At 40.6% G+C, this 23,458-nt stretch overlaps 1 protein-coding gene and 1 long non-coding RNA gene across 2 annotated transcripts in view; one reads left to right on the top strand and one right to left on the bottom strand.

The window, feature by feature from the left end:
• Nucleotides 1-7,506, top strand: part of LOC143434573 (uncharacterized) — a 30,562-nt gene extending 23,056 nt beyond the window's left edge. Inside the window, exon 4 of the long non-coding RNA XR_013104185.1 lies at nt 5,638-7,506. This is a non-coding gene — a long non-coding RNA (uncharacterized LOC143434573). The remainder of the gene's footprint in view (nt 1-5,637) is intronic.
• Nucleotides 478-12,656, bottom strand: Pdk4 (pyruvate dehydrogenase kinase 4). The gene is made up of 11 exons (XM_034519767.2): nt 12,207-12,656; nt 11,117-11,258; nt 9,816-9,887; nt 8,910-9,094; nt 8,671-8,757; nt 8,152-8,229; nt 6,221-6,297; nt 4,448-4,546; nt 4,138-4,248; nt 3,733-3,846; nt 478-2,616 (listed from the first exon to the last, which is right to left on the bottom strand). The coding sequence occupies exons 1-11, from the start codon at nt 12,334-12,336 to the stop codon at nt 2,473-2,475; spliced, it is 1,239 nt and encodes a 412-aa protein (XP_034375658.1). The 5' UTR covers nt 12,337-12,656; the 3' UTR covers nt 478-2,472.
• Nucleotides 12,657-23,458: the final 10,802 nt, after the last annotated feature.

The raw sequence follows: 23,458 nt of genomic DNA, 5'->3' as shown, positions 1-23,458 counted from the left end.
AAGGGTGATGTTAGTGAGGTGAGGTGGAAGTGGGTGGGTGAGTGGGTGGGTGGGTGAGCACCCTCTCAGAAGCAAAGGAGAAAGGGTTGAAGAACTCATGGAGGGGAGGCCAGGAAGCGGGGAAATATTTGGAAAATAAATATGTAAAATAATTAATAAAAAAGAAAGAACAGGGGACATGAGAATTCTAGGAAACATGCATTGCCAAACAGTTACTGAATAAATACTTGTAGGCAAACATGTTTTAGTCCTATATGTTCATGGAGAATATACAAACAAGAAAAAGACAACCACAATTTCTGAACTCCTCTAAAACACTTGTCTTTTAAAATTAGGATTTTAAAGTTGCTTTTAATACTTTTCAAAGCCTATGCCAAGTGTATACATTTAAATAAAAATGGGAGGAACGCCTTTAGTTGAAATCATTCATTATACTTTGAGATTATTCAAGAAAAGAATTTTAGAAGACCACATTACTATTGTAATAAAAATATTTATTATAAAATTATCACATTTCTCTGCATATAAACTAAAAACATAAATGTAATTCACACATTAATAAATTAAGTGGGTCTGGGCATTTAGCATCCATCTGCTGTGTTAAAGTCTCCTGTGGCTTCATAAATAATACGAAAAACTATTTTGATTTAATTTACACAGTTGATGCTATTGAGATCCTAAAGATTTTCTCTATTACTTTACACATAGCTTATGGTATTTGGGCTAATTGTCCAAATGCCTACATCTTTGGTAAACACAAGTATTCATGTGAACAAACATGTAGCTGAAATTTCAATGAAAACATCAACAACAAAACAACAGGTAATCCAGATGTTGACAGTTTTGTGTGATCAATCAATGCAGGAGTCAAAGTCCTGCTGTCAAAGTCACTGCCCAGAACTTTTAAGCATAACATCTGCGATGCAAACCAAATAGTTGCAGCTCCTGTTGCCACAACCAGAAGCACCTCACCTCTAGGTCACTGTGAAATGAACTGCAAATTTCAAACTCAACTGACACACAGGACTGATAATATTACAATGCAGAAAAAAGTTTCAACATTAATTTGACAAAAATTCATTTATTATTTCACCTTACTTTGTAAGAGTGAGACCCACTGAAGAAGCCATACTGTTTTCAAAGACGCCAATTTGTCCTCTTCCCTACCCAGGAAAAACATAGACCATTCCTTGGGTTAGCTTGTGGGGAAATAGGAAGATGCCTGCCTTCTGCTTCATCCCTTCCTTCCTTCCTTCCTTCCTTCCTTCCTTCCTTCCTTCCTTCCTTCCTTCCTTCCTTCCTTCCTTCTCCCCATTCCTTCCCTTGTTCCTCATTTTTTCCTTTCTTTTCTATGGGTGATTACATGGATGACCTCCCGCTGAGGTGACAATTACACCTTCAACTTCCCAAGCCTCAAGCACATCACAGCTTCTAGTCACTACTTCTCGATGGCTCCATGCTTCACAGATGACATCATCCTGATATGAGAACAGTCTACTTCCAGACTACTCTCAAAGAGGGTACTCCAAGAGGGAATTAGAATTTAATACTCTCAAGCTGATCAGCAACTAGAAAAATTTGAACAGATATGTCAGAGTGTAGAGGATAAAAATAAAATATAAAATGCTCATATTTTTAAGAGTAGAAACTAGATACCCTTGGATTTTTTCACTACTTCCAGTTAGAGAACAGCCATTTCCTCACAGTTAAGTTCTGAGTACGTGACTTCTTTCTCTAACATGGATTTCTCCACATACACAATCCTTGGATAACTTTGGCAATTTACCTCCCTTTCAAAACCAACTTCCTGAGGTCAATGCATATTTAACATTTCACCCAAGGTTAGGCACCAGCCAAAAGGCACTGGCTTTTTGAGTGTAGAGCAAACAGAAACAGCTGCACAATACTGGAGCTGTCTTGACAGTGACTCTTTTCTTCTGAGTTTGCACATAGGCCGCAGTGCCCAGCATCAAGCTCTATAAAGTGCTTTGAGTCCTTCCATCCTGTCCTTTCTAGAGCATCCCAACACCTATAAAATGTATGTTTACACACATTTCTGCCAATGCTCCAATCTTTGCATGGCAGGAAAGCAGTGATGATTGATGTTCACTAAACACCAATATATTTGGATGGCAGGAAGATGCTGTTGAAACTGCAAATCTCAAACTTTGTACTTGTTGAGAAAGAGTTGTAACTCAGAGGCAGACTTCTTCTCAGTATTTGGAATAGTCATGAGTCAATCTGCATTGCCAAATGAGAAGCAGGACACCTGACATCTACTGGAGCCCTGCCCTGACTTCTCCCGGGCCACTCAACCAAGCTCCATCCCTCATTGGATCAATGTCTGTTCTAGCATTTGTTTTGTTTTGCTTGCTTGGTTTTGTTTTGCGGAAATGAGAGTCCACACACATTCATGAAGCAGCACTGCCATAGACCCACTTTGATCCCATAAAGTGTCAGGCATGTTCCTCTTCACACTGCCAGCTTCTCCTTTGCCAAGTTTTTTGGTTCCTTGCTTGGGATACACCAGTCATCAGCTTCGGAACTCATCTGATAATGTTTGAAGGCTGACTTGTTAAAGACAGGGAGTTTTTCTACAGACTCAGAAGATAGAGCCTAAAAGGAAAGTAGAGATAACAACAAATTAAATAAATGATGCATGGCTGTACTGCATTATTAAAAATACATTCAGAGGTCTGATTTCATATCCAAGTACTCTCATTTAATTGATATTCTTGTAAAAAGATACCAAACCTATTGATGTTCTAGATGTTTCACAAAACATAACTTAAAAAAACTTTTATCTTTGTTCAATAGAAGCTTAAATTGTAGACGTGGGATTGTAAATTTGGGCACAGATTTTGGGTTCAATATTTACACATGAGCATTGGAGACCTCTGATGGAATGGAATTGAAAAGAAAAGCAATTCTTTCCAGAAAGAAACTTGGTTTTCTGTGATAGAGAACTCAGACGACACTATTCATCTATTATAGGCTTCTTTCCCTACAGTTTAGACACTTTTGCCCATTTCAGAAATGAATAGGTACATCAAGTATTTCAGACAGTCAAGGGTATGTGAGTATTTAATTCCAACAAACAAAATGGAGGAAGCCTAGAAGCCACTGGTGTTGCAGTTCTTACTAGCTATAAATAAATTTTCTGTTGAAATAGTTGGCAAATGATGAACAGAGTTGGGGAGGTGATCTTAACAAACAAATTTAGGCTTTATCTGAGACAGAAAAATATGTACTCAGTTTTACATTTTAAACAGGAAATGCCTGGCACCCCACTGACAGCTTATGAGCAATCTTTCTCCTGGGTTTTAAATAGAGTCAGTTTAAGATTACAAAAGTCTTGGTTTTTATTGTTTTAAGCTGAAACTTTCATTAGCATGTATTACCCACAAGGCTGAGGAAAACAGAACTCTAGCTACCCTCACAGATGTCAAAGAGAAGTTGTCTGAAAATATTCACATCAGGATGCTGCCACTCTGGAGCTTAATCTGTGTCTGGGTCAGCACTTGAGACAGGGAGCACACCTTAGCTTTCTCTTGGGTAAGATGTATACAAGTATAGTATACAAGTATGCACACAGCCAAACAGGAACTTTAATAGCTGGCTGTTTCCTTAGACTAACTCGGTTTGAAGAGTTCACAGAGGAACGTAGAACTCAGAGGTGTAAACAAATCCATGGCTCTGAAAAGATGGCTTTTGACTGCGCTGCAAGCATACCTTCAAGTAGATGATGGCGTCTGTCCCATAGCCTGACATAGAGTAGAGATTCAGATCTCCTTGAAAGTACTTGGCGTAGAGACGAGAAATTGGCAAGCCATAACCGAAACCAGCCTGAAAGTAGAAGGTCAAGGGTTAGGGAAAAGGTGGAGAGGATCACTGGGATACCGAATATGGAAAGGAGTTAGGAGCTTCACTGATGTTCATTGTTGAAAACCTCCTTCTCCCCACCAGGAGCTCTAAGGATCTTCACTCCAACGCTAGCTAGCTTTGTCATGTTTCTCACAGGCCTGCGTGCCTATTTAGCTAAATTGATTATCTTGCTTAATCACTTCCTTATAAGTCTCACCCTACGTTTAGAAGTAGGTGGCCTTGAGATAACCTCAACTGTATCACTGGTCTTACCAAAGGGGCATTCCGAGAATTGTCCATCACAGGCGTTGGAGCAGTGGAGTACGTGTAACTAAAGAGACGGTCAGTAATCCTCAGAGGAACACCGCCTCCTCGGTCAGAAATCTGAAACGCGCAAACGAATAGGTCAGTGCTATACTTTCCCAACAATGGACACCTGTCTACAGAAAAAGAGCTTTCCTCTCTTCAAAGTCACTGGGCACACACGGCCTTGAGAGTTGCCCCAAGTGGAGTCCCATGTTGTTATCAACTGCTTTTAGTTCTCTCTAGATAGAACCTCCAACAAAAGGCAGGGAATGGTCACCTTGATTGTAAGGTCTTCTTTTCCCAAGACGACAGTGGCTTCGACTGGTGTCAGGGAAGGGCGGTTTTCTTGATGTTCAACTGTGGCCCTCATGGCATTCTAAAGACAACAAAACTATAATGAACCCAATGGGCAAAGAATAAGGCCAATAAATAATCGGTTTTATGTTTAAACTGAAAGCAGCACAGGGTAATTCAAAGTTCCTATTTCTTAAGTGAGTGATAAAACATCTCTGTAAATATAGCCATTTATGAATGTGTCATGTAGAATGTATAATTCAAAATCTTCATTTACCATGTAACATAGCTCCTGGGAATAATGTCTAATGGAAAAACAATTCTGCTGGCTGTCAAGTTCTTATTTGTAAGCTTAATTTAAATGGAGAAATTGGTTTTTATAGTCCATTTCCTAGTGCCCTATTTTTCTGTCTTTCCATTACATTTTATATCCAAACACCAAAGACTATTACATAAGGAATGAACAGTGAATCATTGAACCAATTTATTGGCTTTTATAAAACTTGCTGGGAAAAAAAAAAAAGGTTGCTACTATTTAAAAGGACAGTCAATAATTCTAAATTAAATTTCTATTTGCATTTGAATATCATTTTACCTTCCACCAGTGATGGGAGAGTAACTCTCATTTTAATTGAATTAGAACATTCAATTAAAATAAAACTAAATCGATGCAGAAGTATCATGTGTTCTTCAGCATCAAGTAAACTCAAACACGTTTGAGCTTACCCTGTGGGTGAAACCTCATTTCATATATCTATTTCCCTTTCCTACTATCCTTTGGTGTTTATGTATGATTCCAGATATTAACTGAAGTAAAATAAAATAGATCAGGTATTTGGAGTTTAATCAATACCTCATAGCCAAACATTAGGGTAAGCTGGAAAACAGTACATTCTGGGTTTAAGCCAGTATTAAAGGCAGATTTTACTTTTAAAAAGATTTTCTCCCTCCTATCAATCTATGAAGTCATCTTGGAGAACATCACAAACTTCATATAACTCTTATTTGCTGGCTTAAGTTCAGAGTGTTAGTCCGACCTTAGAATGCATACAAAGGTATAATATCAGTATTTAGTTACCCACACTAGATGCCTTTGAGTCTTCAGAGTGTTGGAAGTACAAAATCTCAGATCTAGAGAACTTAACTATCTCTGTGCCTCTTTCTTTCATCAAGGCCTGTGGATGCTTGTGGCACACACTGAGAACAAGGGTTCTGTAGGCTGGTTAAAACGTGTGGATTGTGGATTACCACCACGTCCTTGGAAATTCAGAATCCTGGACACCACTCCTGACCTGCATCGGAGTTTCCATTTTAATGCAGTCCAAACGTGAACTGTATTCATGTGATGGGAATGGCTGTTCTGGATTCAGAATGCGATCACCCTACCTGCAAGACCTCTCTCTGCCTTGAAGTCTGCAGTGGTAGAGTCTGTAGTACGAGGTTGCAAGACTTCATTCACAGAGACACCTCATGACCTCTTCTAAAGAATAAACGACCAGTGCTTTGCTGCAAATCTGAAGAAATGATGGGAGCACAGTCTCTACAGTACTGAGATATAACGAACCGTGCTGTATATTTTCAAGCACATTATTTTACTGTGATCTTTGTGCCTTTTCCCAAACACTAGTTACATGGCTTTGCTATACAAAAGTATTCTTGGGAGAATGTACAGAGGGTCTTATTTCATGGGGAATGATAGAACTAGGAGCCCAGAACTACTTAGAGACAAAGCTACAATTGCTGGCATATATTATACCTTGAAGAGTTCAAAGAGCATATGGTGAAGGTGGGAAGGAACGTACACGATGTGGATTGGTTGGCCTGGAAATTTTCCTAGAAAACAATTAAACTCATTAGTATTGGGAAACAACTGTTTTGCTGAAATAAACCTCGGAGTCTGTTAGATTAATGTTTTAGTTCTAGACAAGACCGGGATAGCTGCCGTCTTTTCCCACCTGAAAATGGTGACTTAAAACATTCCCTTTTAAACAGTAAAGACAGCTGGCTTATATATCCACTGGTTCCAGCTGCTCCTTAGTATTCAAGATTAAAGCTTGCATTTCCCTGTAAATGTATGTAGTTGGCTGAAGTGTGAGACTTTGGAATAAATGAAGTCATTGAATGAATGAAGTCTATTTTCAACATGTTTAAAGTATACAATTTCAGTAATAAAACTAAATGCATTTGAAGAGAGGAGGAATTAATAGTAGCTGTAAATTTTCATATTTTAATACATATTAAGTGACATGTTTTATTTTTAAATCCCCAGAATATTAAACCTTAGAAGCTAAATGTGTTTAAGCTTTCCCAACAGGATAAAGAAAACAGAAACACAAGCCTCATGATACTGTTTGAAAACAAAAATAAAAGTATTCTTTGATGCCCCGGGGCCTTGAAAAAGTTTGACTGAGTAAACACAAGGAAGGCCTGGCACAATCCTGCCTTTGTTTTGTCCAAAGGTTTGAGCAGTTTGTCCCCAAGTATTACACAATTCTGCTTACTTTGGGTTTGTCATTGTCAGCCCTGCTTTGATTCTATTGTTCTCTTACATTCTCCATGCCCTCTGTCTATGAGTTAGTATATTTAAATCATAAAACTATTAATCTCTCCTCTAATCAATATCACTGTACATATTACTTAGAAAAAATAGACTTAGAATGGAAAGGAATGGTCATTTCAATTTATGGGTGCCTTGATCTGAGAAGCCACTCTCTTCTGGAGCAGAAGAGAATACGATAAAAGTTTGTCCCTTGCATTGACTATATAATCAGTTCCATATGTGAAGACCTCATCTCAGCAGACAGCATAGAGTTCAAGTTTTGAACTATGTTCCACTTCTAAATAGCAGTATACATTCTCAGTACATTTTTAAAATTTGTAGTAACAACATTCAACATGAGTGTAATCATATTTTAAAAACTCTTAAGTGTCTAGTACAACATTGTTAACTATGTCGTGCACCAAATCTCTAGGACTTATTCATCTTACACAACTGAACCTTTACACTTCTTCAAAAACAATCCTTTATCTCTTCCCCCTGAATCTTTGGCAAGTACTGTTGTAATTTCTGCCTGTGTGACTGTGAATACTTTGGGTGTATATCACACATGACCAGAATCATGCAATATCTGTCGTTCTGTGTTGATCTTATTTCTTATAGAGGAATTTATGAAGTGTTTTTGTTCTCTAGTCCCAGGAATAACATCTTGAGACAGTTACTGCCATTCACAACTGCTTTCTGTACTTCAGATATCCTTCTGTTTTTTTATTCTAACTGTATTTTATTTTCTTTTGGGGGACAGAGTCTTAGGTATGTTCAACTGGCCTGGAGGTTGAAGGACTTGTAGGAAGAACTTGAACTTCTCCACTTTGTAAGTGCTAGGATTGCAGGCACTATGCCTGGGGATTATCTTACACATTATAGAGTAAACAGTCTTTTCTTGATCTAAGACACCGGAGCCCAGGTACATCATTGTCCAAAGAATCATAGTAACCAAGTGGTATACACAATTGGAGCTTTTCAGCTGAGGCAAATAGGGAGAAGTTTGTCTTAAACAAAACAGAACTTTTACAAATTCTAAGTAAGCTCAGGAAAATAAAAAGAACACAAAGGCTGCCTTGTATTTACAAAGACCCGAAGTATTACATTTTAATAAGTTTACTTGTGTCGTGCTGCTGCTGGCTTACCATTTACTTGTGTGAGCTTTAATTCCGGCGATGTTAGATAATACTGATCACAGAGCATCTTTGCACACTCAAAGGCATCTGGAATAGAAATTTTTCATAACAATGAAATAAATTTATTCCAAGTACAGTTGTCAAGTGATATCCAATGTGTTTACTACACTTAATCTAAAATTCTATTCACTGGGGAACTGGCTCATATGTATGAAAGATGTCTCTTTAATATTTTATTAAAACAATATTTTATTGAAGTCGTAGCAATAGGAATACATGCACTTTTAGATCAAATACAATATATAAGAATATGGCACATGGACCACTTATGTTTAAATATTTTATAATACTATAAATGAGTGTTTATACTCCTGACACTCTAAAGCAACGGAGTCTGATGGCAGAATTCATAAAGCACAAGCAGAGCACAGTGAACACAAATTCATTTACAGAATCACTTAGATTACAGATTTGCCAACCATGTATTATACATTTTCAATAAGAGAAATTCAGAAGTCTAGAAGTTACCTTGGACTACTGCTACCACATCACAGTTTGGGTCGATACTTCCAATGTGGCTTGGGTTTCCTGTCTTCGAGTCACTAAATATGAGGACTGTTGAAAAATGAAAACAAAAATATGCTATAAAACTCAGGTTGGTGACTAGAGCTACCCCAAACACTGTGAGACCCGAGTCATGGGCCCAGCCTCAGTATGTCGTATGATCAGTACCCATTTCTGGACCATCCACGGAGAGTCTCACTTACTGTGCTGGTTCATGAGCATCCGAGTAGAAATGCGGTTCATATAAAACCGGTCCAAAAAATACTGAAGATTTTGATTGGTAACAGGGTCCACTGTGCAGGTGTCTTTATACTCCAGAATCCCTTGAGCCATTGTAGGGACCACATTGTGATGTCTGTTTCGTACTTTGACCAGTATGTCTACAAAGCTAAGCCAGAACATTTATAGTTAGTGGATATTAAAGAAGTTTCCCATCCGTCTCTTCCTTAAGTTACTTCAGAGAAAACTAAACCTCTTTTTGCAGGACCAAAGTAAACACAGCCAATTATAAAATTCTGGGTGAAACTTCTTTTGGACTTTCACTCTACACTCTTCTGCAGTAGCAGAAGTGGCAGCTTCATGAAAGGGTTTGTATTTCTAGGTCCCATATAAAACTATTCACTCTGTGACTGCTGCCTTCATTAAAAAATGTTCATTAAGCCTACTTGTTAGAGGCTATTTAAAATCAAAGATGATTCTAGCATGCCACTGTGGAAAATAAAACCACAGTTTTCTTTTTTTAAAGATTGCTAGTTAGCTAGATAGAAATTGTCACACACAAAGAAAGTACGAAATCACTAACGACCCAGAAGTCCATTAAAATTGTGTAATGGCAAACTTTCTTGCAAACATAATCTTTGGACTAAATTTAAAGCAAACATGGCATACCTTGGAAAGCTAAAACTCCAAGTCCTCTCCATTGGTTCATACCTACCATTAATTTCAGCTCTACATTTCTCCACTTCTAAAACCACAAGCAAGCCAAAATTTGTAAGGGGTACCAATTTACTGTGAAAGGCTGGGGCCTCTTTAAGCTTTAAAAAGATCTGCGAGATGCATCCCAAAGGATCCTGATTTCGTAGCATGTTATTTTCAAGAAGAAAGCTTACTCTGATAGAGCTTTCTGGTCTTCAGGGCTCTTCTCATGGAACTCCACCAAATCCATCAGGCTCTGGATGTACCTGTAAAGGGAGAAGTTTTGAAATTAATGTCAGATGCAATTAAAATACCTTTAGAAATGATCAGAAAGGGAAGGGAACCACTACGTTTCAAATTGGAACCTTTCTTCAAAATGTTTGGAAAATAATAGGTTAAGATATTTTTAAAGCTGCATTTTTTTCACCCTCTACTTTCCTGACCACTTTGGTTGGCAGATGTTTTCATTTCTTCTACTAAAAATACTCAGAATCAAACTTTAAGAAAGCATGAGAGACCTTTAGGACTCAAAGAGAGGGACCTAAGATAAAATGTCCTACAGTGGGGTGAGGGAACTTGTAGAGCCCACCTCTAGCAGAAAGGCAGGGAGGGAATCAAGTGGAGGGATGGGGTTGCCATCCCACAGTCAAAAACTCTGACCCAGAATTGTTTCTCTCTGAAAGAACCTCAGGAACAAAAATGGAGAAAGCCTGAGGAAAAGGAGGCCCAGTGACAAGGCCCAAATTGGGATCCAGCTCAGGGGGAGGCCCCAAGGCCTGACACTATTACTGATGCTATGGAGTGCTTACAAACCAGAGACTATCATAACTGCCCTCCAAAAGACCCAACAGGCAGCTGAAACAGTCAGATGCAGATATTTACACCCAACCAATGGACAGAAGCTGCTGACCCCTGTGGTTGAATTAGGGAAAGGCTGGAAGAAGCTGAGGAGGAGGGCGACCCTATAGGAAGACCATCAATCTCAACTAACCTGGATCCCAGAGATCTCTCAGACACTGAGCCACCAGGCAACACACACGAACTGATATGAGGCCCCCAAAACATATACGGCAGAGGACAGCCAGGTCTGAACTCAGTCAGAGAAGATATACCTAACCCTGGAGAGACTTGGAACCCCAAGAAGTGGGGAGGTATGGGTATGGTGGGGTGGGGGTGGTGGAAATGAGTGGGAGGAAGTGTGGGATGTGGAACAGTTGGAGGGTGGACTGGGAGGTGGATAAAGTCTGGACTGTAAAAAAAGATTAAAGAATAAATAGAAGAAGAATGATTTTTTAAGGATATTAACAAACATCTATTTGTAGTTTATAACAATCTTAATAATAACCTGCCCTAAGTTAATACAAACTTAGCTACAACTTTCAGAGCTATTTTCTGTTAAGACCGCCTATTATCCAAGTATGATGTTAGTACGGTATAAGAAGTGGTACTCAGGTCACTTTTAAAGCCAGAGACATCAAAACAGCATGCCCCTTACCAACTTTTCACCAGCTGCACCGAAGGGGTATTCACTAATCGGCCAGGGAGGATGTCGATCTCCTTCAGGATATTGGCTAGTCTCACGGGCAATTCTTGTCGCAGAAAAGAAAAAGAAGTTCTTTCACAGGCATTTTCCGAACCTGTAGTGGGTGAAACATGTTCAGTTTGGGGGAGGAATTGAGAATAAAGAGCAAATATAAAAGGATGCTGTAAAATAATATCTTACCCACAGTTAGGTTAGTGCTTATAGATACTTTAAGGACAGATCTTTAGTGTCTTTTTTTTTTTTTTTGGTCCTACTCCTCCTCCCCCTTTTCCTTTAAGAGTGACCAACATAGAGGAAATACTGTTTATTTTCTTTCTGAAAAAAAAAAAATCGCTGTGGAGAAATGAGACCACTCTCCAGTTATTCTTATCTGTGAGTTCAGGGCCAGCCTGCACTACAAAGTCAACAGCACATCCTCTGATGAGTAGGAACTTGAAAGGATCCAAGTAGAAGGAGGCAGAGGCGGTTCCAGACAAACAATACCATATGCCACCACTGCAGAAAGGGAGTGACCCTCTCTTTCTTTCTTTCTGTCTTTCTCTCTTTCTTTCTTTCTTTCTTTCTTTCTCTCTCTCTTTCTCTCTCTCTCTCTCTCTCTCTCTCTCTCTCTCTCTCTCTCTCTCAGTAGTAATGTAAATACTTGTAAAACAATAAAGGTGAAATAGTAAAGATGTCTGTTAGGCATGCTACGACATCAGCGGAATGCGTGGAGATCGGGGTATGAGTTTAATCTATCAATTTAAGGTGAGTTTATGTTATTAGGGAGTGTCACATTGGGAAGAAAGGAGTTCAACTCAAAGATCTAGAGAGAAGAGGAAAGTAGAATCGAAGTTGAGCATCAGTATGATTACAGGTGACCTAGACTTCTGGTACAAACTGTCAGAAAGTAAACAAACTAGGAAAGCAGGTACACAGCCTTTTGAGACTCCTGAGTTCTTCAGCCAAATAGACCTCAGTTGTCCTATCCCTGAACTCAGTCCTTCCCATCCTGGGGCCTCTCTAGCCTCAGCGCCACCCTCCTGGGCCCTGTATCGTCTCTCACCAAAGTCCAGCAGCTGCTTCATGGACAGCGGGGACGGGCTATAGCGGGAGAACAATTCGACCTCCCTGGGGACCAGGCCGGCGCTGTTCAGCGAGCTGGCGCTGCGCATCACAAAGCGGGCTGCCTTCATCCTGACGCCCACTTAGGCTGGCGGCAGCTAAGATCCTTAGGGTAAGCGAGGGCTGAAGGGCAGGAGCGCGGTCGAGCAGGAGCAAGTGCGCTGTGGGCTCAGGGTCCCGGGTGCTCGAGGCTGGGTGAACGGTTGACACTCGTGTCTTCCCACCTCTCGTTGTCTTGCCTTTTATTTACCTCCTCGCCCTCTTCACAACTCCAGCCAGGAGGAGGCTCTGGGACTCTGAACTTGGGGCCACACCAATCAGCTCAGAGAAAGAACTTTGGGCTCCTCCCTTTGGCCGTGGTCACTAGAAATGCCTGGCACAGTGATCCCGACACGGTTTCCACGGCCTGCAAGGGGCAAAGGGTGAGAGAAAGGCAGGGGTGGGGTGAGGTAGGGGAGCAGCTACAGCTGGCATCCGGTAAGACGTGGGCCAGAGATTGGTCCCCTAAGGATAGGTCCCAGGTCGCCAGGGGCTTCAGGCCCGCCCAGACTTGTCCTTGTTTACAACTTAGGAGCCACCTCAATGTCATGCATTCCTCGCCAGAAACTGTTTCCAAGAATCTCGCCCCTGAGAGTGCATTGGTGCTCGCTCAGAGCGGGACTTTTACAGTAGCCAATCATCTGCTTACAAAAGTATGGGCTTCCTTGCCATTGGACCGCGAAAGTAAGGACCACCCTACAATTTTCCCCACTTTCTTTTAGTGAACGGCCCATCGGTTTGCGTTTAGAAATTGTCTAAATAAGCTTATTATTGTGGTGAAAAAGCCCAGTTCACTTCTCTCTGGCAACACTTTCTACCTGTTAATTAAATGCAAACTAAAAAGCGATTTGCTGTGGGTTTGATTCGCCCTGCAGTCCCCCTCCCGTCACCGTCACCCCTTCTTTCTCTAAGACCTTCTAGTTTGCTCTTGAACTCCCCCCCGCCCCCCAATCTGCTCCAAAAGCTCTTTATCACTAGCAGGCACTGTGGCGGGTTGTAGTTATTTTGACTCTTTAGTTTCTCAGAGACTCTGTGCTACCTACCCTACTCTGTTACTGCCCAATATTGGCTTACCTAATGACAGCTGTTGAAACATATTAGGGGGGTCATAAAACTCTCATCCTAACCTCTCTTCGTCCTTCCGTTCACTCTAAATGGACTGTAGAATGAAACCAGTGTTTAGGGAAGCTGATAACGACTCGGTTGCAAATGTAATGGAATGGGTATTAATAAGGCAGCAAGGGCAGTTTGTTATCCAAGGTGCCCTTAGCCATCCACCCTTGCATTTAAGGAGAATGGAGTCTTATGAAAGTCATGGGTGACCCTGGGTGCACTCTTCCCTCGCATTTCCCCCTATGAGAGCTCATCCAGTCATGGGACTGATGTCTAATTTCTATCTCCAGGGCAAACGCTGCCCCTAAAGCAGACTCCAGTGTGCTGCTGTTTATTGGACTTGTGCAGGCACATGGCTAGCATCAAAGTTCCTCCTCTCAATCTACCAACACTGGGGGTCTGAGCTAGTCCTGTCCAATGCTGTGTCCACTTGTGTGACTTGTTTGAAAATAACACTTTGGCTTTCCGTTCATCTCCCACCTCTCTAGTCACCGCCTACAAGCTCTACCATTTATGACAGCCATTGTGGCCAAGCATTTTGCTCAGATCTATGGGGGGAAAAAATCCAGTGGAGACATTCAATATTCACAGTTTTCTGGTAATGATGATCTGGTACAGGTTCTTACAGGCACTGAGGAATAATCCAGAGATGGATGACAAGACATCAGCAACTGACTCTGGTGAGAAAAATAAATGAAGAAAAATAGTCAAAGTGAATGCACCTCAAAGCACTGCAGCTTCAGCACTTAAGGTAAACGAGCTTAGACAGCGTGGATACCACAGACACAACCAGATCCCTCATGTCAGGCCTGGACTTATATATGATATAAAGCTCCAGGAAGCAAGGAAATGTCCAGGAGATCAAAAAAAGAAGCAAATCTCTCTCTCTCTCTCTCTCTCTCTCTCTCTCTCTCTCTCTCTCTCTCTGTCACTATGTCATCTTCATTTTCTGTTCACTTGTCACAGATTAAACGACTTAGGAAAATACGCATACTTACAGTACTGTGTTTTATGGACTGGGATCGTATACCACACTTATGTCCGAATCTTACAAGCACAAAGAAAATGATCGTGTTTCCTTGGGATCACATTTTCTTTTTTTAAATGCTAACGGTTTTATTCTTAAATCAATATATATTATAATTAATTAAATTTAAGTTTTGTTTGCAAGAAATTCAGTCACATCGATACGTTTCACACATGAATGCTTGAGTGCCAGACTGTCTTTGATGAAGCAAGTAGAAGGTAGACGTTCCCCTTCTATCCTGGACTACCTCTCAAGAAATGAAAGTACACAATTCCATTTCCTTTCAGGCAACATTCCATGCTATGAAGAATGATATTTTAATCTGGAGAGGGAAAGAAAAAAACTGTAGAATATGATATGTAGGTTTCATTTAGAAGGAAAGTCCCATTTCTCAAGCCCATTGTGAGGTCAGCATTACCTTATGGTGTTGTGGGGTGATTAAAGATCAGGTGGTTTCATATGACTCTCACAGAGATGACTAAAGGCTGAGTGTGAACCAAGGTCGCCAAAATTTTGTCCCATGTTATCCTATCCAATAATATTTACCACGTTGCTCTCAACACACAGCATTCTTCTATGTCATTTCTGGGTGATGGTGGCTGTTGTTATTGGCAGCACCAATGGTAGCTGAGCCGGAATGACCAGGTCAGGTTTTCTACCTACTTGGCAAATGTTCCACGTGGCACCGTAACTAGAGAGTGGCCTGGGATCTCTATTCTCAGACGGACCACACATCCTGGAGGAAATTCAGTTGAGACAAAGGTGAAGCGCAAGATTATCTGGCCATCACGAGTGTGACCCAATCCATGAGTTCATCTGAGTAAACACCAAGCATGAGAAATCTACTACCTGACACAGTGCTGGGAAGTGGTAATTCATGCTGCCTCTTTGCACAATCTGCTGGATACAACCTCAGCTTGAAGCATTGGATTCTTTATATTTTCGGCTGTACTTCCTACTTTAAATTGTTCTGCATCATTTGTCTGGCAAAAAAAAAATGCAACAATATAACACTCTTGGGGGAGGGGAGCTCTGAAAATGTAAGCCACAGCTTGGCCAGTGTGTGTGCGTGTGTGCATGTGTGTGTGTGTAGGGGTGCAGGGTAGAAACCTGAAAGAGAACTATTCATCATTTCCTCACTTAAGGGCCATCATCCAAGGAAACAATGAAAAACATGCACATAGCAAAACCTCCAAAGCCATGATGGAAAAGCTAGATTTGGCCACAGAGTACTTATAGGTAAAGGTGGACCAGAAAATTTGGAGAAAATGCTTACACAATATGAAACAGATAAATGGTTATTTCAGAAATGGCTGCTCCAGTGAGATCAAAGCAGTCCTGGTTTGTTCCCTCTTGAAGATTCTGGACGTGGGAAAGGAAACGGTCATTGCTGAAGCAGATGGACACTGAACCTGCACATTAACTCAGATCAAGAGCTCTAAAGAAACTCATGAAGAACCGAGGAGCCGGAGTGACCTTGGACGTGGTGGTTAGAGATAGGCTCCTGGAGAGGATGACCATTAAATGAGATGGAGCAACTTTCTGCTGGGCATGGCAGAGAATGACAGTGAACACATATTGTTGTAGATGATTGGGTAGATCCCAGCCTAACATTTCTTCCGGTTGCTGATCACTTAGAAGGCAGTAGGTCCAGGAGCTGAATTAGGTGCCTTGCTGGATACAACATCATCTCTGAACTACCCCAGACTCACAGTGGATGACAGAAAACAGTGGTCTTTTGTTTGTACATTTATGAGACTTTCATTTAATAGACAGCATAAAAGTTATAACTAAAGACATTAAGACAACAGTCCATAATTAATGTGTTGTTGGCTCTGGTGACAGTGATAATGCCAGACAGCAGCAATGCTATCGAGGTAAAGGGACACTTGGAGGGAGAGATAGGCTGGTGATCAGGGACTTTTGTCTCTGAGGACTGCTATTTAGGATGACCTTGGAAGGGTGAGTAAGATTAGCAAGTGATTAGTAAGAAGGATAGTTTCGTCTTGATCAGCTACAGGTATTCTGAGCTGTACACATACAAGAGAATTAATGGCTAGTTTAATCTGCCTATTGCCTCCAGCATCCTGAGAGAAGAGAGAAATGGGAGGCGTTCCTGCTTTTTCAAATATATTAGCAGCAATTGAATTCTACTAAACTTTAATGAGGACTTATTGTATAACAGGTACCATGACAGATGCTAGGGCCAGAGAGATAAAAATGGGACAGTCACTGACTAAAGGATGGTAGAAAGATTTGTGAGTAATCCTGACCAAAAAAAAAAAAAAAAAGTTATATGTGTCATCTGTTAGGTGTGAGTGTGGAACGAGGAGTCAGGGAACCACGTGTGTTTTTAATGGTGGAAGAGGTTCTCATATGCAGTCCAGGGAAGGGCAGTGAAACAGAGGGGTAGTGAACTAAGAGGAAGGCACTGTGTTTGCGGGATCTCTGGGCTTTGTCAAAAACCAGAATGAAGTTTACTTACTTAGTTTTTGATGTTCTCTTGTGTTCACAGTCCATGCTACTGGCAGTAGATGATTTCATCAGTGAAAGCAAAACTATTGGTAGAGTCAGGCAGATGGGCGAGCTGACTAGTTGGACGGCTCATGTGATGAGCTCATTTGGGATTGTGTTTAAAGAGAAACCGTGGGAGGGAGAGTCTCAACTACCAGTGAAGGGAAGACGAGAACCCAGAGGTCACCCAGTCACTGCTGAAAAGTGACGCGGATGTGGGTTCTGTTCCCAGAATCTTCACTCAAAGGTCTCTTTGTCTACTCTCCAGCCACGGCTCTCTTCCCCTAGATAGTAGTCCTACTGGAGCAGGCATTTGTCTCAGTCTCAGCTTTCTGACACACATCAGGGCCTCAGTGCTTCAAACATAGAAAGTCAACTCATTCTTCTTGTTGCCCTGGTGACTCCAGACCTACCAGAAAAAGGAAAAAAGAGGAGGGAGGGAGGGAAGGGGAAGGGAGGGAGAAAGGAAAGAAAAATGGGAGGAAGGGAAGGAGGGAGGGAGGGAAGGAGGGAAGGAGGGAAGGAGGGAGATAGGAAGAAAGGAAGAAAGGAAGGGGAAGAGAAGGAGGGAAGGTGAAAAAGAAAAATAGTGAATTCTGTAGCTCTTAAATTTTTTGCAGGCAAACAATAAGAATGTTGGTCTCATGATAACTTATAATTTATCTTTCTCCCAAGAATTTTTCCAATTACATTTGATGTTTGCTTTTATGAAACAAGGAGGGCAGGTGAGCCCTGGAAATGAGAAATTACCCAAAAAGGAAAACATAGATATGTAATAAGCAAACAGTAACAGGCACGAAGTAATGATGAGCACAAAGGTAAAAGTAGGATATTAAGGCATTATTATCCGCCATCAGATAGGAAAATTTTAAAAAGCCAATGGAATACGCCAGTAAAGATTTAAGTCATGAGCACTGTTCAGTGTTCTTTGTGTTGGTATAAATGGCCATTATCTGATGAGATGGGAATCTTAGTAATGGTTATCCTGAGTCTTAGCCCTTTTAATTTAAGAAGTCTACCCTCCAGCTTTAAGGACAGAGAACATGAAGATTTGTGTACAAGATAACCCATGGGAGCATTACCTGTAACAACAAAAATCGGATAACTTGCCTATCTCAGAAATGAAATGCAGCAGATGTAATGCATAAAGTAACCTTCTCAGTCACCTTAGAGGTCTGCCATTAAAATCATGTTTGAAACAAAGGTCGGTGTTAGTTCTGGGGAATGGAATTAGCTGATAGTTCTGGGTTGTAACACCCTGAGGACCATTGCAAGGCTTAAACTGAACGCCTTGGTGGGCAGCCCATATGTCCAATCCAGGTCTTCTGAGGTCCATCAAAGTCTATCCTACTCAGTTCTGCTTGCCATGCCTCGTTTGCTATTTCAGGAATCAAGTAAACGCCACACTTAGAAACTTCCTTATTCTCCCCTGCTTCCTTCCTATGGGAAAAGCAGATTAGAATGGCTTTTACCGAGGTAGGAACTGGAGCAAACAGTTCCTACAGGAGTCCCATACTGGGCAGGTAGAGTTTGGAATAATTCCATACTGGGACTTTGGTCTGTGAAGCTAGAGCTGTCAAAAGAGAAAAGGCTTTCCCTGTGAAGTCAATGCAATGTAGTAAAGCCTCTCAGAGTAGTTTGTGGTGTGATCCATACTTAGGAATACCAGCGCCACATTTTCACGCATACGGATTCATTAATGGAAACTGGGCGGTCCATTGTAGAACTGTACATGACCACAAACTTTTGTAGTAACAGCCCTAACTACTCCTGTGGAGAGTAGGAACTTTTAGCAAAAGTTCCTAAGCTGGATAAGGTGTTCTAGCTAGAGCTTAATAACCAGTAACTACCATTATGGGAAACAGTGAAAGAAAACCACCTATATGTTGAGATTGGGCTGACTGAAGTACGTGTGGCCTCAGACAAGAAGTGTATGTTAGTACATGAGAGACATCTTCACTCTCAGGTTTACTGTAGCACTTCTCATATGTGGGAACGAATGCAAATGCTTAAGTGGCCAGTAAATGCAGTAATGGTGGCTAGATAAAGATAATATGCCACACACGCACGATAGAATAGTGTTCAAACTTAAACAATAAGCAATTCATGTCATAACACCAAGGGACCCCAAAGACATTAGGCACAGAACATAAACACTATGTGATCTTGCTTGTGTGTGAAATCTGGAAATGTTCACCCCCTCAAAACATACCACAAGCTCGGGGCTTGGCGTCTGAGAAGATGTTGGTCAAAACCCACAAAATTCCAGTATTACAAAATCAAATGAATTTCTTGTGCAGCATGGTGGTTATTGTAAATAATGAGTTGTATTTATACTTGAAAATTGCTGAGTAGATTTTGTGTTCTAACCACAAAGTAATTGTATGCAAAGTAATATGTTAATTGGTTCCATCCAGCTGGTCCACTATGTATATATTCACAACATTGTGTAGACCATCAACTGATAGAATTCTTGGAAATTAGAGAGTATTTAGAAAGGAATGGATTAGGTGTTAAATATGAGAAATTATGGCTCCATGTTCGTATTACTAAAGCACTAACTTTGGTGAGCTTATGTTACTCGTCCTATTCTGCTTCTTCCTGTAAAACCTGGCATACTCTTGGCTTTGCATATGAAGAAGAGATGCAAACTCATTCCATATACATACACCGGCTTAGAAAAAAAAAGGCTCATTTCAAAATGACGTTTATATAAATAACGTATTCTGATTCTTATTTAAAAGATAGATAGATAGATAGATAGATAGATAGATAGATAGATATGAGAGAGATATTCATGTATGTGAATAGGAATTCATCCGAGCACTCTGTCTCGGGAACCACAGCAAACAAGCCCAACACTACAGATGCATGGTTGCAGGAATTTTCACTCCTTAGTCTTCAATTCTGCCTTTTTATTCTCCATGGTGCTTACCTCAGGCATCGTGTACTAAACCCAGCAACAGTCTTTAAATGAACACTATGCAAGGCAGACTGATCTAGGATTGTTTTTCCCTCAGGATCTTACAGGATGTGCCAACTGTGACTTGGGGCGACCAGGCATATGACATCTGCTATTGCTAGTGGCCCCTGCTTGTTCTAGTGTTCCTCTGTGACTGTGTTGCTATTGGACAAAAGGCTGGGTAGGTAAGAAGAATATCATTTCTAGAAATAAATTGCCAAGTGATGATGGTCCTGACATATAGCATGCTGACTCAGTACCAGGGTGCTTAAAGACAGAACTGGAGTTCTAGAAAGAAATATAAACCTAGATGATGTCAAAGTCAAAAAAGTGTTCATAGTTTTTATGACAGTTTAATCCCAGTGACTTGGACCCATACTGCATTTCTGTCAACCGTTTCCACGGTGCATCACACGTGCCCTACCAGCTGTTAGAGTATGAATGTGCTCCCTCAAACGTCATGGTGGAAACCTCAAAAGAGGTGCTCAGAGGAGGAGTCTTTGGTAAGCTATTACATAGCTGAGACTCTGCTCCCTCCAATGGATGATTTACTCATAAAAGCTGGGGGACTCAAGCTCTGGCTGTTCTTCAGCTTTCCTACCATGTGAGGGTTGTACTTCTCCTTTCCAAGGGATAAGGCAGCAAGGCACGCTCGCTCTTGAGAGCAACAGGAAGCCCTAACAGAGAAAGAAGTTGCTGGCGACCTAAGCCTGCACTTTCTAGCTCTCAGACTGTAGGAGGTCAATTTTTGTTCTTTATAAATTGTCCAGTTACACCTGTTTTGTTATGGGAGCACAAGTATGCTGTGATCTGTGGTTTTCAGATAGAATTACTTCATATCTAAAACCAGGGAGGATGGAAAGTCCCTGTCTCTTGAGTCCCTGCCACCTCTTCTTCTATTTTCTTTATTTGTTCACTCTCTCTAATCTTGCTCAGGCATCTTTTCATTAAGATCTTTTGATCCTAACCCATCCCTTTTACTCACAGAGTGCCCTTCATCTTGTTCTGCATGCCCTAGACCATACCTCTACCATATGGTCTACCTTTAGACTATAAACCATCTTCATCACTTCTTTCAACCACAACTTTATTTCCTTCTACTTATTCTGGCTTTCTGGCTAATAATCATTATCTTCCCAGTGATGTTTCTCACCCCTTCACCAGTCTACCACAGTATAGCATGACAATAGAAAACTGGCCAGGTTTTTGCCAAACCTTTTGTATGTGGAGGAATCCCCATTGTAGTGTTTATAGACTCGGGAGTGAACAGTGGCCTTTGGCTCCAGTGATGACTATATTTACCTTGCATTTGGTTCCAGCTGATGATTATCTTTATCTTGCATTCACTGATCATCTGAGTTTGCCTGGATTTGCCTACACGATGCCTAATGTCCTGATTTAACTGAAATACCTGTGAGCCCTCTCTAATTTCACCTATATTTGACTCATCACTCCTCTCAGTTTCTCTGGGTATCCTCTACTCTGACATAGTTCTCAGTCCCCCCACTTTTCTTCCAAACGCTCCTGCTCCCCAGAACTCAGAGTCTGTTTTCAATCTCCCCACACCCTCAGTTTCTTCTCTGAATCTTCTTTTTGTTTTCTCAGAGAGCATGTCACAGAGTCTCAAATACAGATAACTTTTCTCAACATAGGGCATTTGGTCTGAAGGTGAAATCATTGCCTTCCTCCTCCATCTCAGTTGGTACTTCTCCTGCCTCCACACACTTTATATCAGTTCTTGAGCACCACAGGGTCTTTAAAGATCAAGACATCAGGCAATACTGCCCTTTTGTTGCTGGCATTTATAATATCTGCCTCCTGTCTTCTTTGCCAACATGGTTCCTATTATCATTGTGGTTGAGAGCAACATTCCTGTGAGCAATCCAGGTACATTTGTTTCCTAGTTAACCAATCTCTTTACCTTACCCCCTCCTCAGAACCCAACTCCATTCCCCATTCCCATGATCATGCTCTTAGTGTCTTCACAGCAGACACCACCACATCCAAATAATCCAGTTTCCCTACCCCATTCTCCGAAATCTGCTTTCTATACTTTAAACATTATGTCAATCCTTTTCTCAAGTACAATACCTCAGGACTGGGTGACTCCCTTTTCACTTCCCTTCATTCCTTGTAAGTCTCCACTTTGCTCTTACCCAACCATACCTCCAGGATCCAACACTATGATTTTACCCTTGTGAAAACACTTAACTGCCTCTTTCTGTTTCATAGCTTGACAAACTAAGCCTTGTTAAACCATTCTAGATATAGAGTATGAGTACAAACTTCAGTCCATAAACATTAAATGTGCAAATGCTGGTTTTTTCTTTCTTCTGATTTCTTTTGTAAGACCCTTGGATTAATAAATTTTACTCTTTTTTATTTTCTTTGGTCAGGGATGCATTTATATTCCCAGGAGCATATAAACAACCAAATGTCAGGGCAATGAACATTTAGGAAGGTAGTATCCACTGAAATGCTTGTTATCAAATCTGGTCTTATGTGGTTAGTTCATAAAAGCTATTGATCCAATATGTGAATTCCCATCCAAAAGACCAATTTGTATCTGGCAAACCCTCTTTGTGCCTTTTCCCCACTCTCTGGGAAGTATTTTATTCTGCTGCTCCTGAATCATGCTGGCACAGAAGCTCATCCACCCAAGTACCTCACTGACACGAATAACACCTTGGGCTGCCACAAAATTTACAAGGCTGGTCCACAGCTGTGTGTCTGTAATCCCTATGCAAATAGTTCTGTTTGTGCTGCCTTCTGAGTATCTTGGTGCCAGCATGAGTTCTAAAAGTTTAAAATTTGAAACAATTTGTAGCACTGTGAATCTACAATAAATCACATAAAGATTTCAACAATTACTACCACCTCCTGGCTATGAAATATTCTCTTTGTGTAGAGGAAATAAAAGCTGGAGAAGAAATGACAACAGATCCAGATGATCCATTAAAAAAAAGGTAGTGTATAGATCATAGAAACTATGATTTGGTTTTGTGGGTCTGAGCTAAAAAAGCAAATCAATATTTTCATTTCCTCAGTACAGTTGATTTTAAATTTCTACTAAGTATTTTTGGATTCTTCTGAGTGCTGTCTTGTCTTCCCAAATGGGAGAAAGTGTCATGGGATCATAAGAAGTGTTTCTAAAAACACACATGATTAATATTTTAAAAATTTAAGCACAGGGGTACACTCTAGGAAGACTGCCAGAGTTTCTATAGTGCTTATATGTTGGTGGTATTTATCATTGCTCCTAAAATGCTTCTCTGGATGTTAAACAATGAAATGGTAGTTTTTAATCGTAAGCAAGTACATATTTCAAAAGTTGAAATGGTGATATATGTAGCAAAAGAAATGAAGAGTTTGGCAAGTTCATTCTCTTAAGTAGTTTTGAAAAAGTTAATCGGAATAAATAAATAAGTAAATAAGTAAATAAATAAGTAAATACATACATAAATAAGTAAACAAATTAAATAAATAAATAAAGTATAGAAATGGGCCAGCCCCTCTCTTGTCTTCTTTTCAATCCCCT

Source organism: Arvicanthis niloticus, chromosome 15 (genome assembly GCF_011762505.2).
Source record: "Arvicanthis niloticus isolate mArvNil1 chromosome 15, mArvNil1.pat.X, whole genome shotgun sequence".
Taxonomy (NCBI): domain Eukaryota; kingdom Metazoa; phylum Chordata; class Mammalia; order Rodentia; family Muridae; genus Arvicanthis; species Arvicanthis niloticus.
This window is presented reverse-complemented; position numbering and strand designations above follow the sequence as displayed.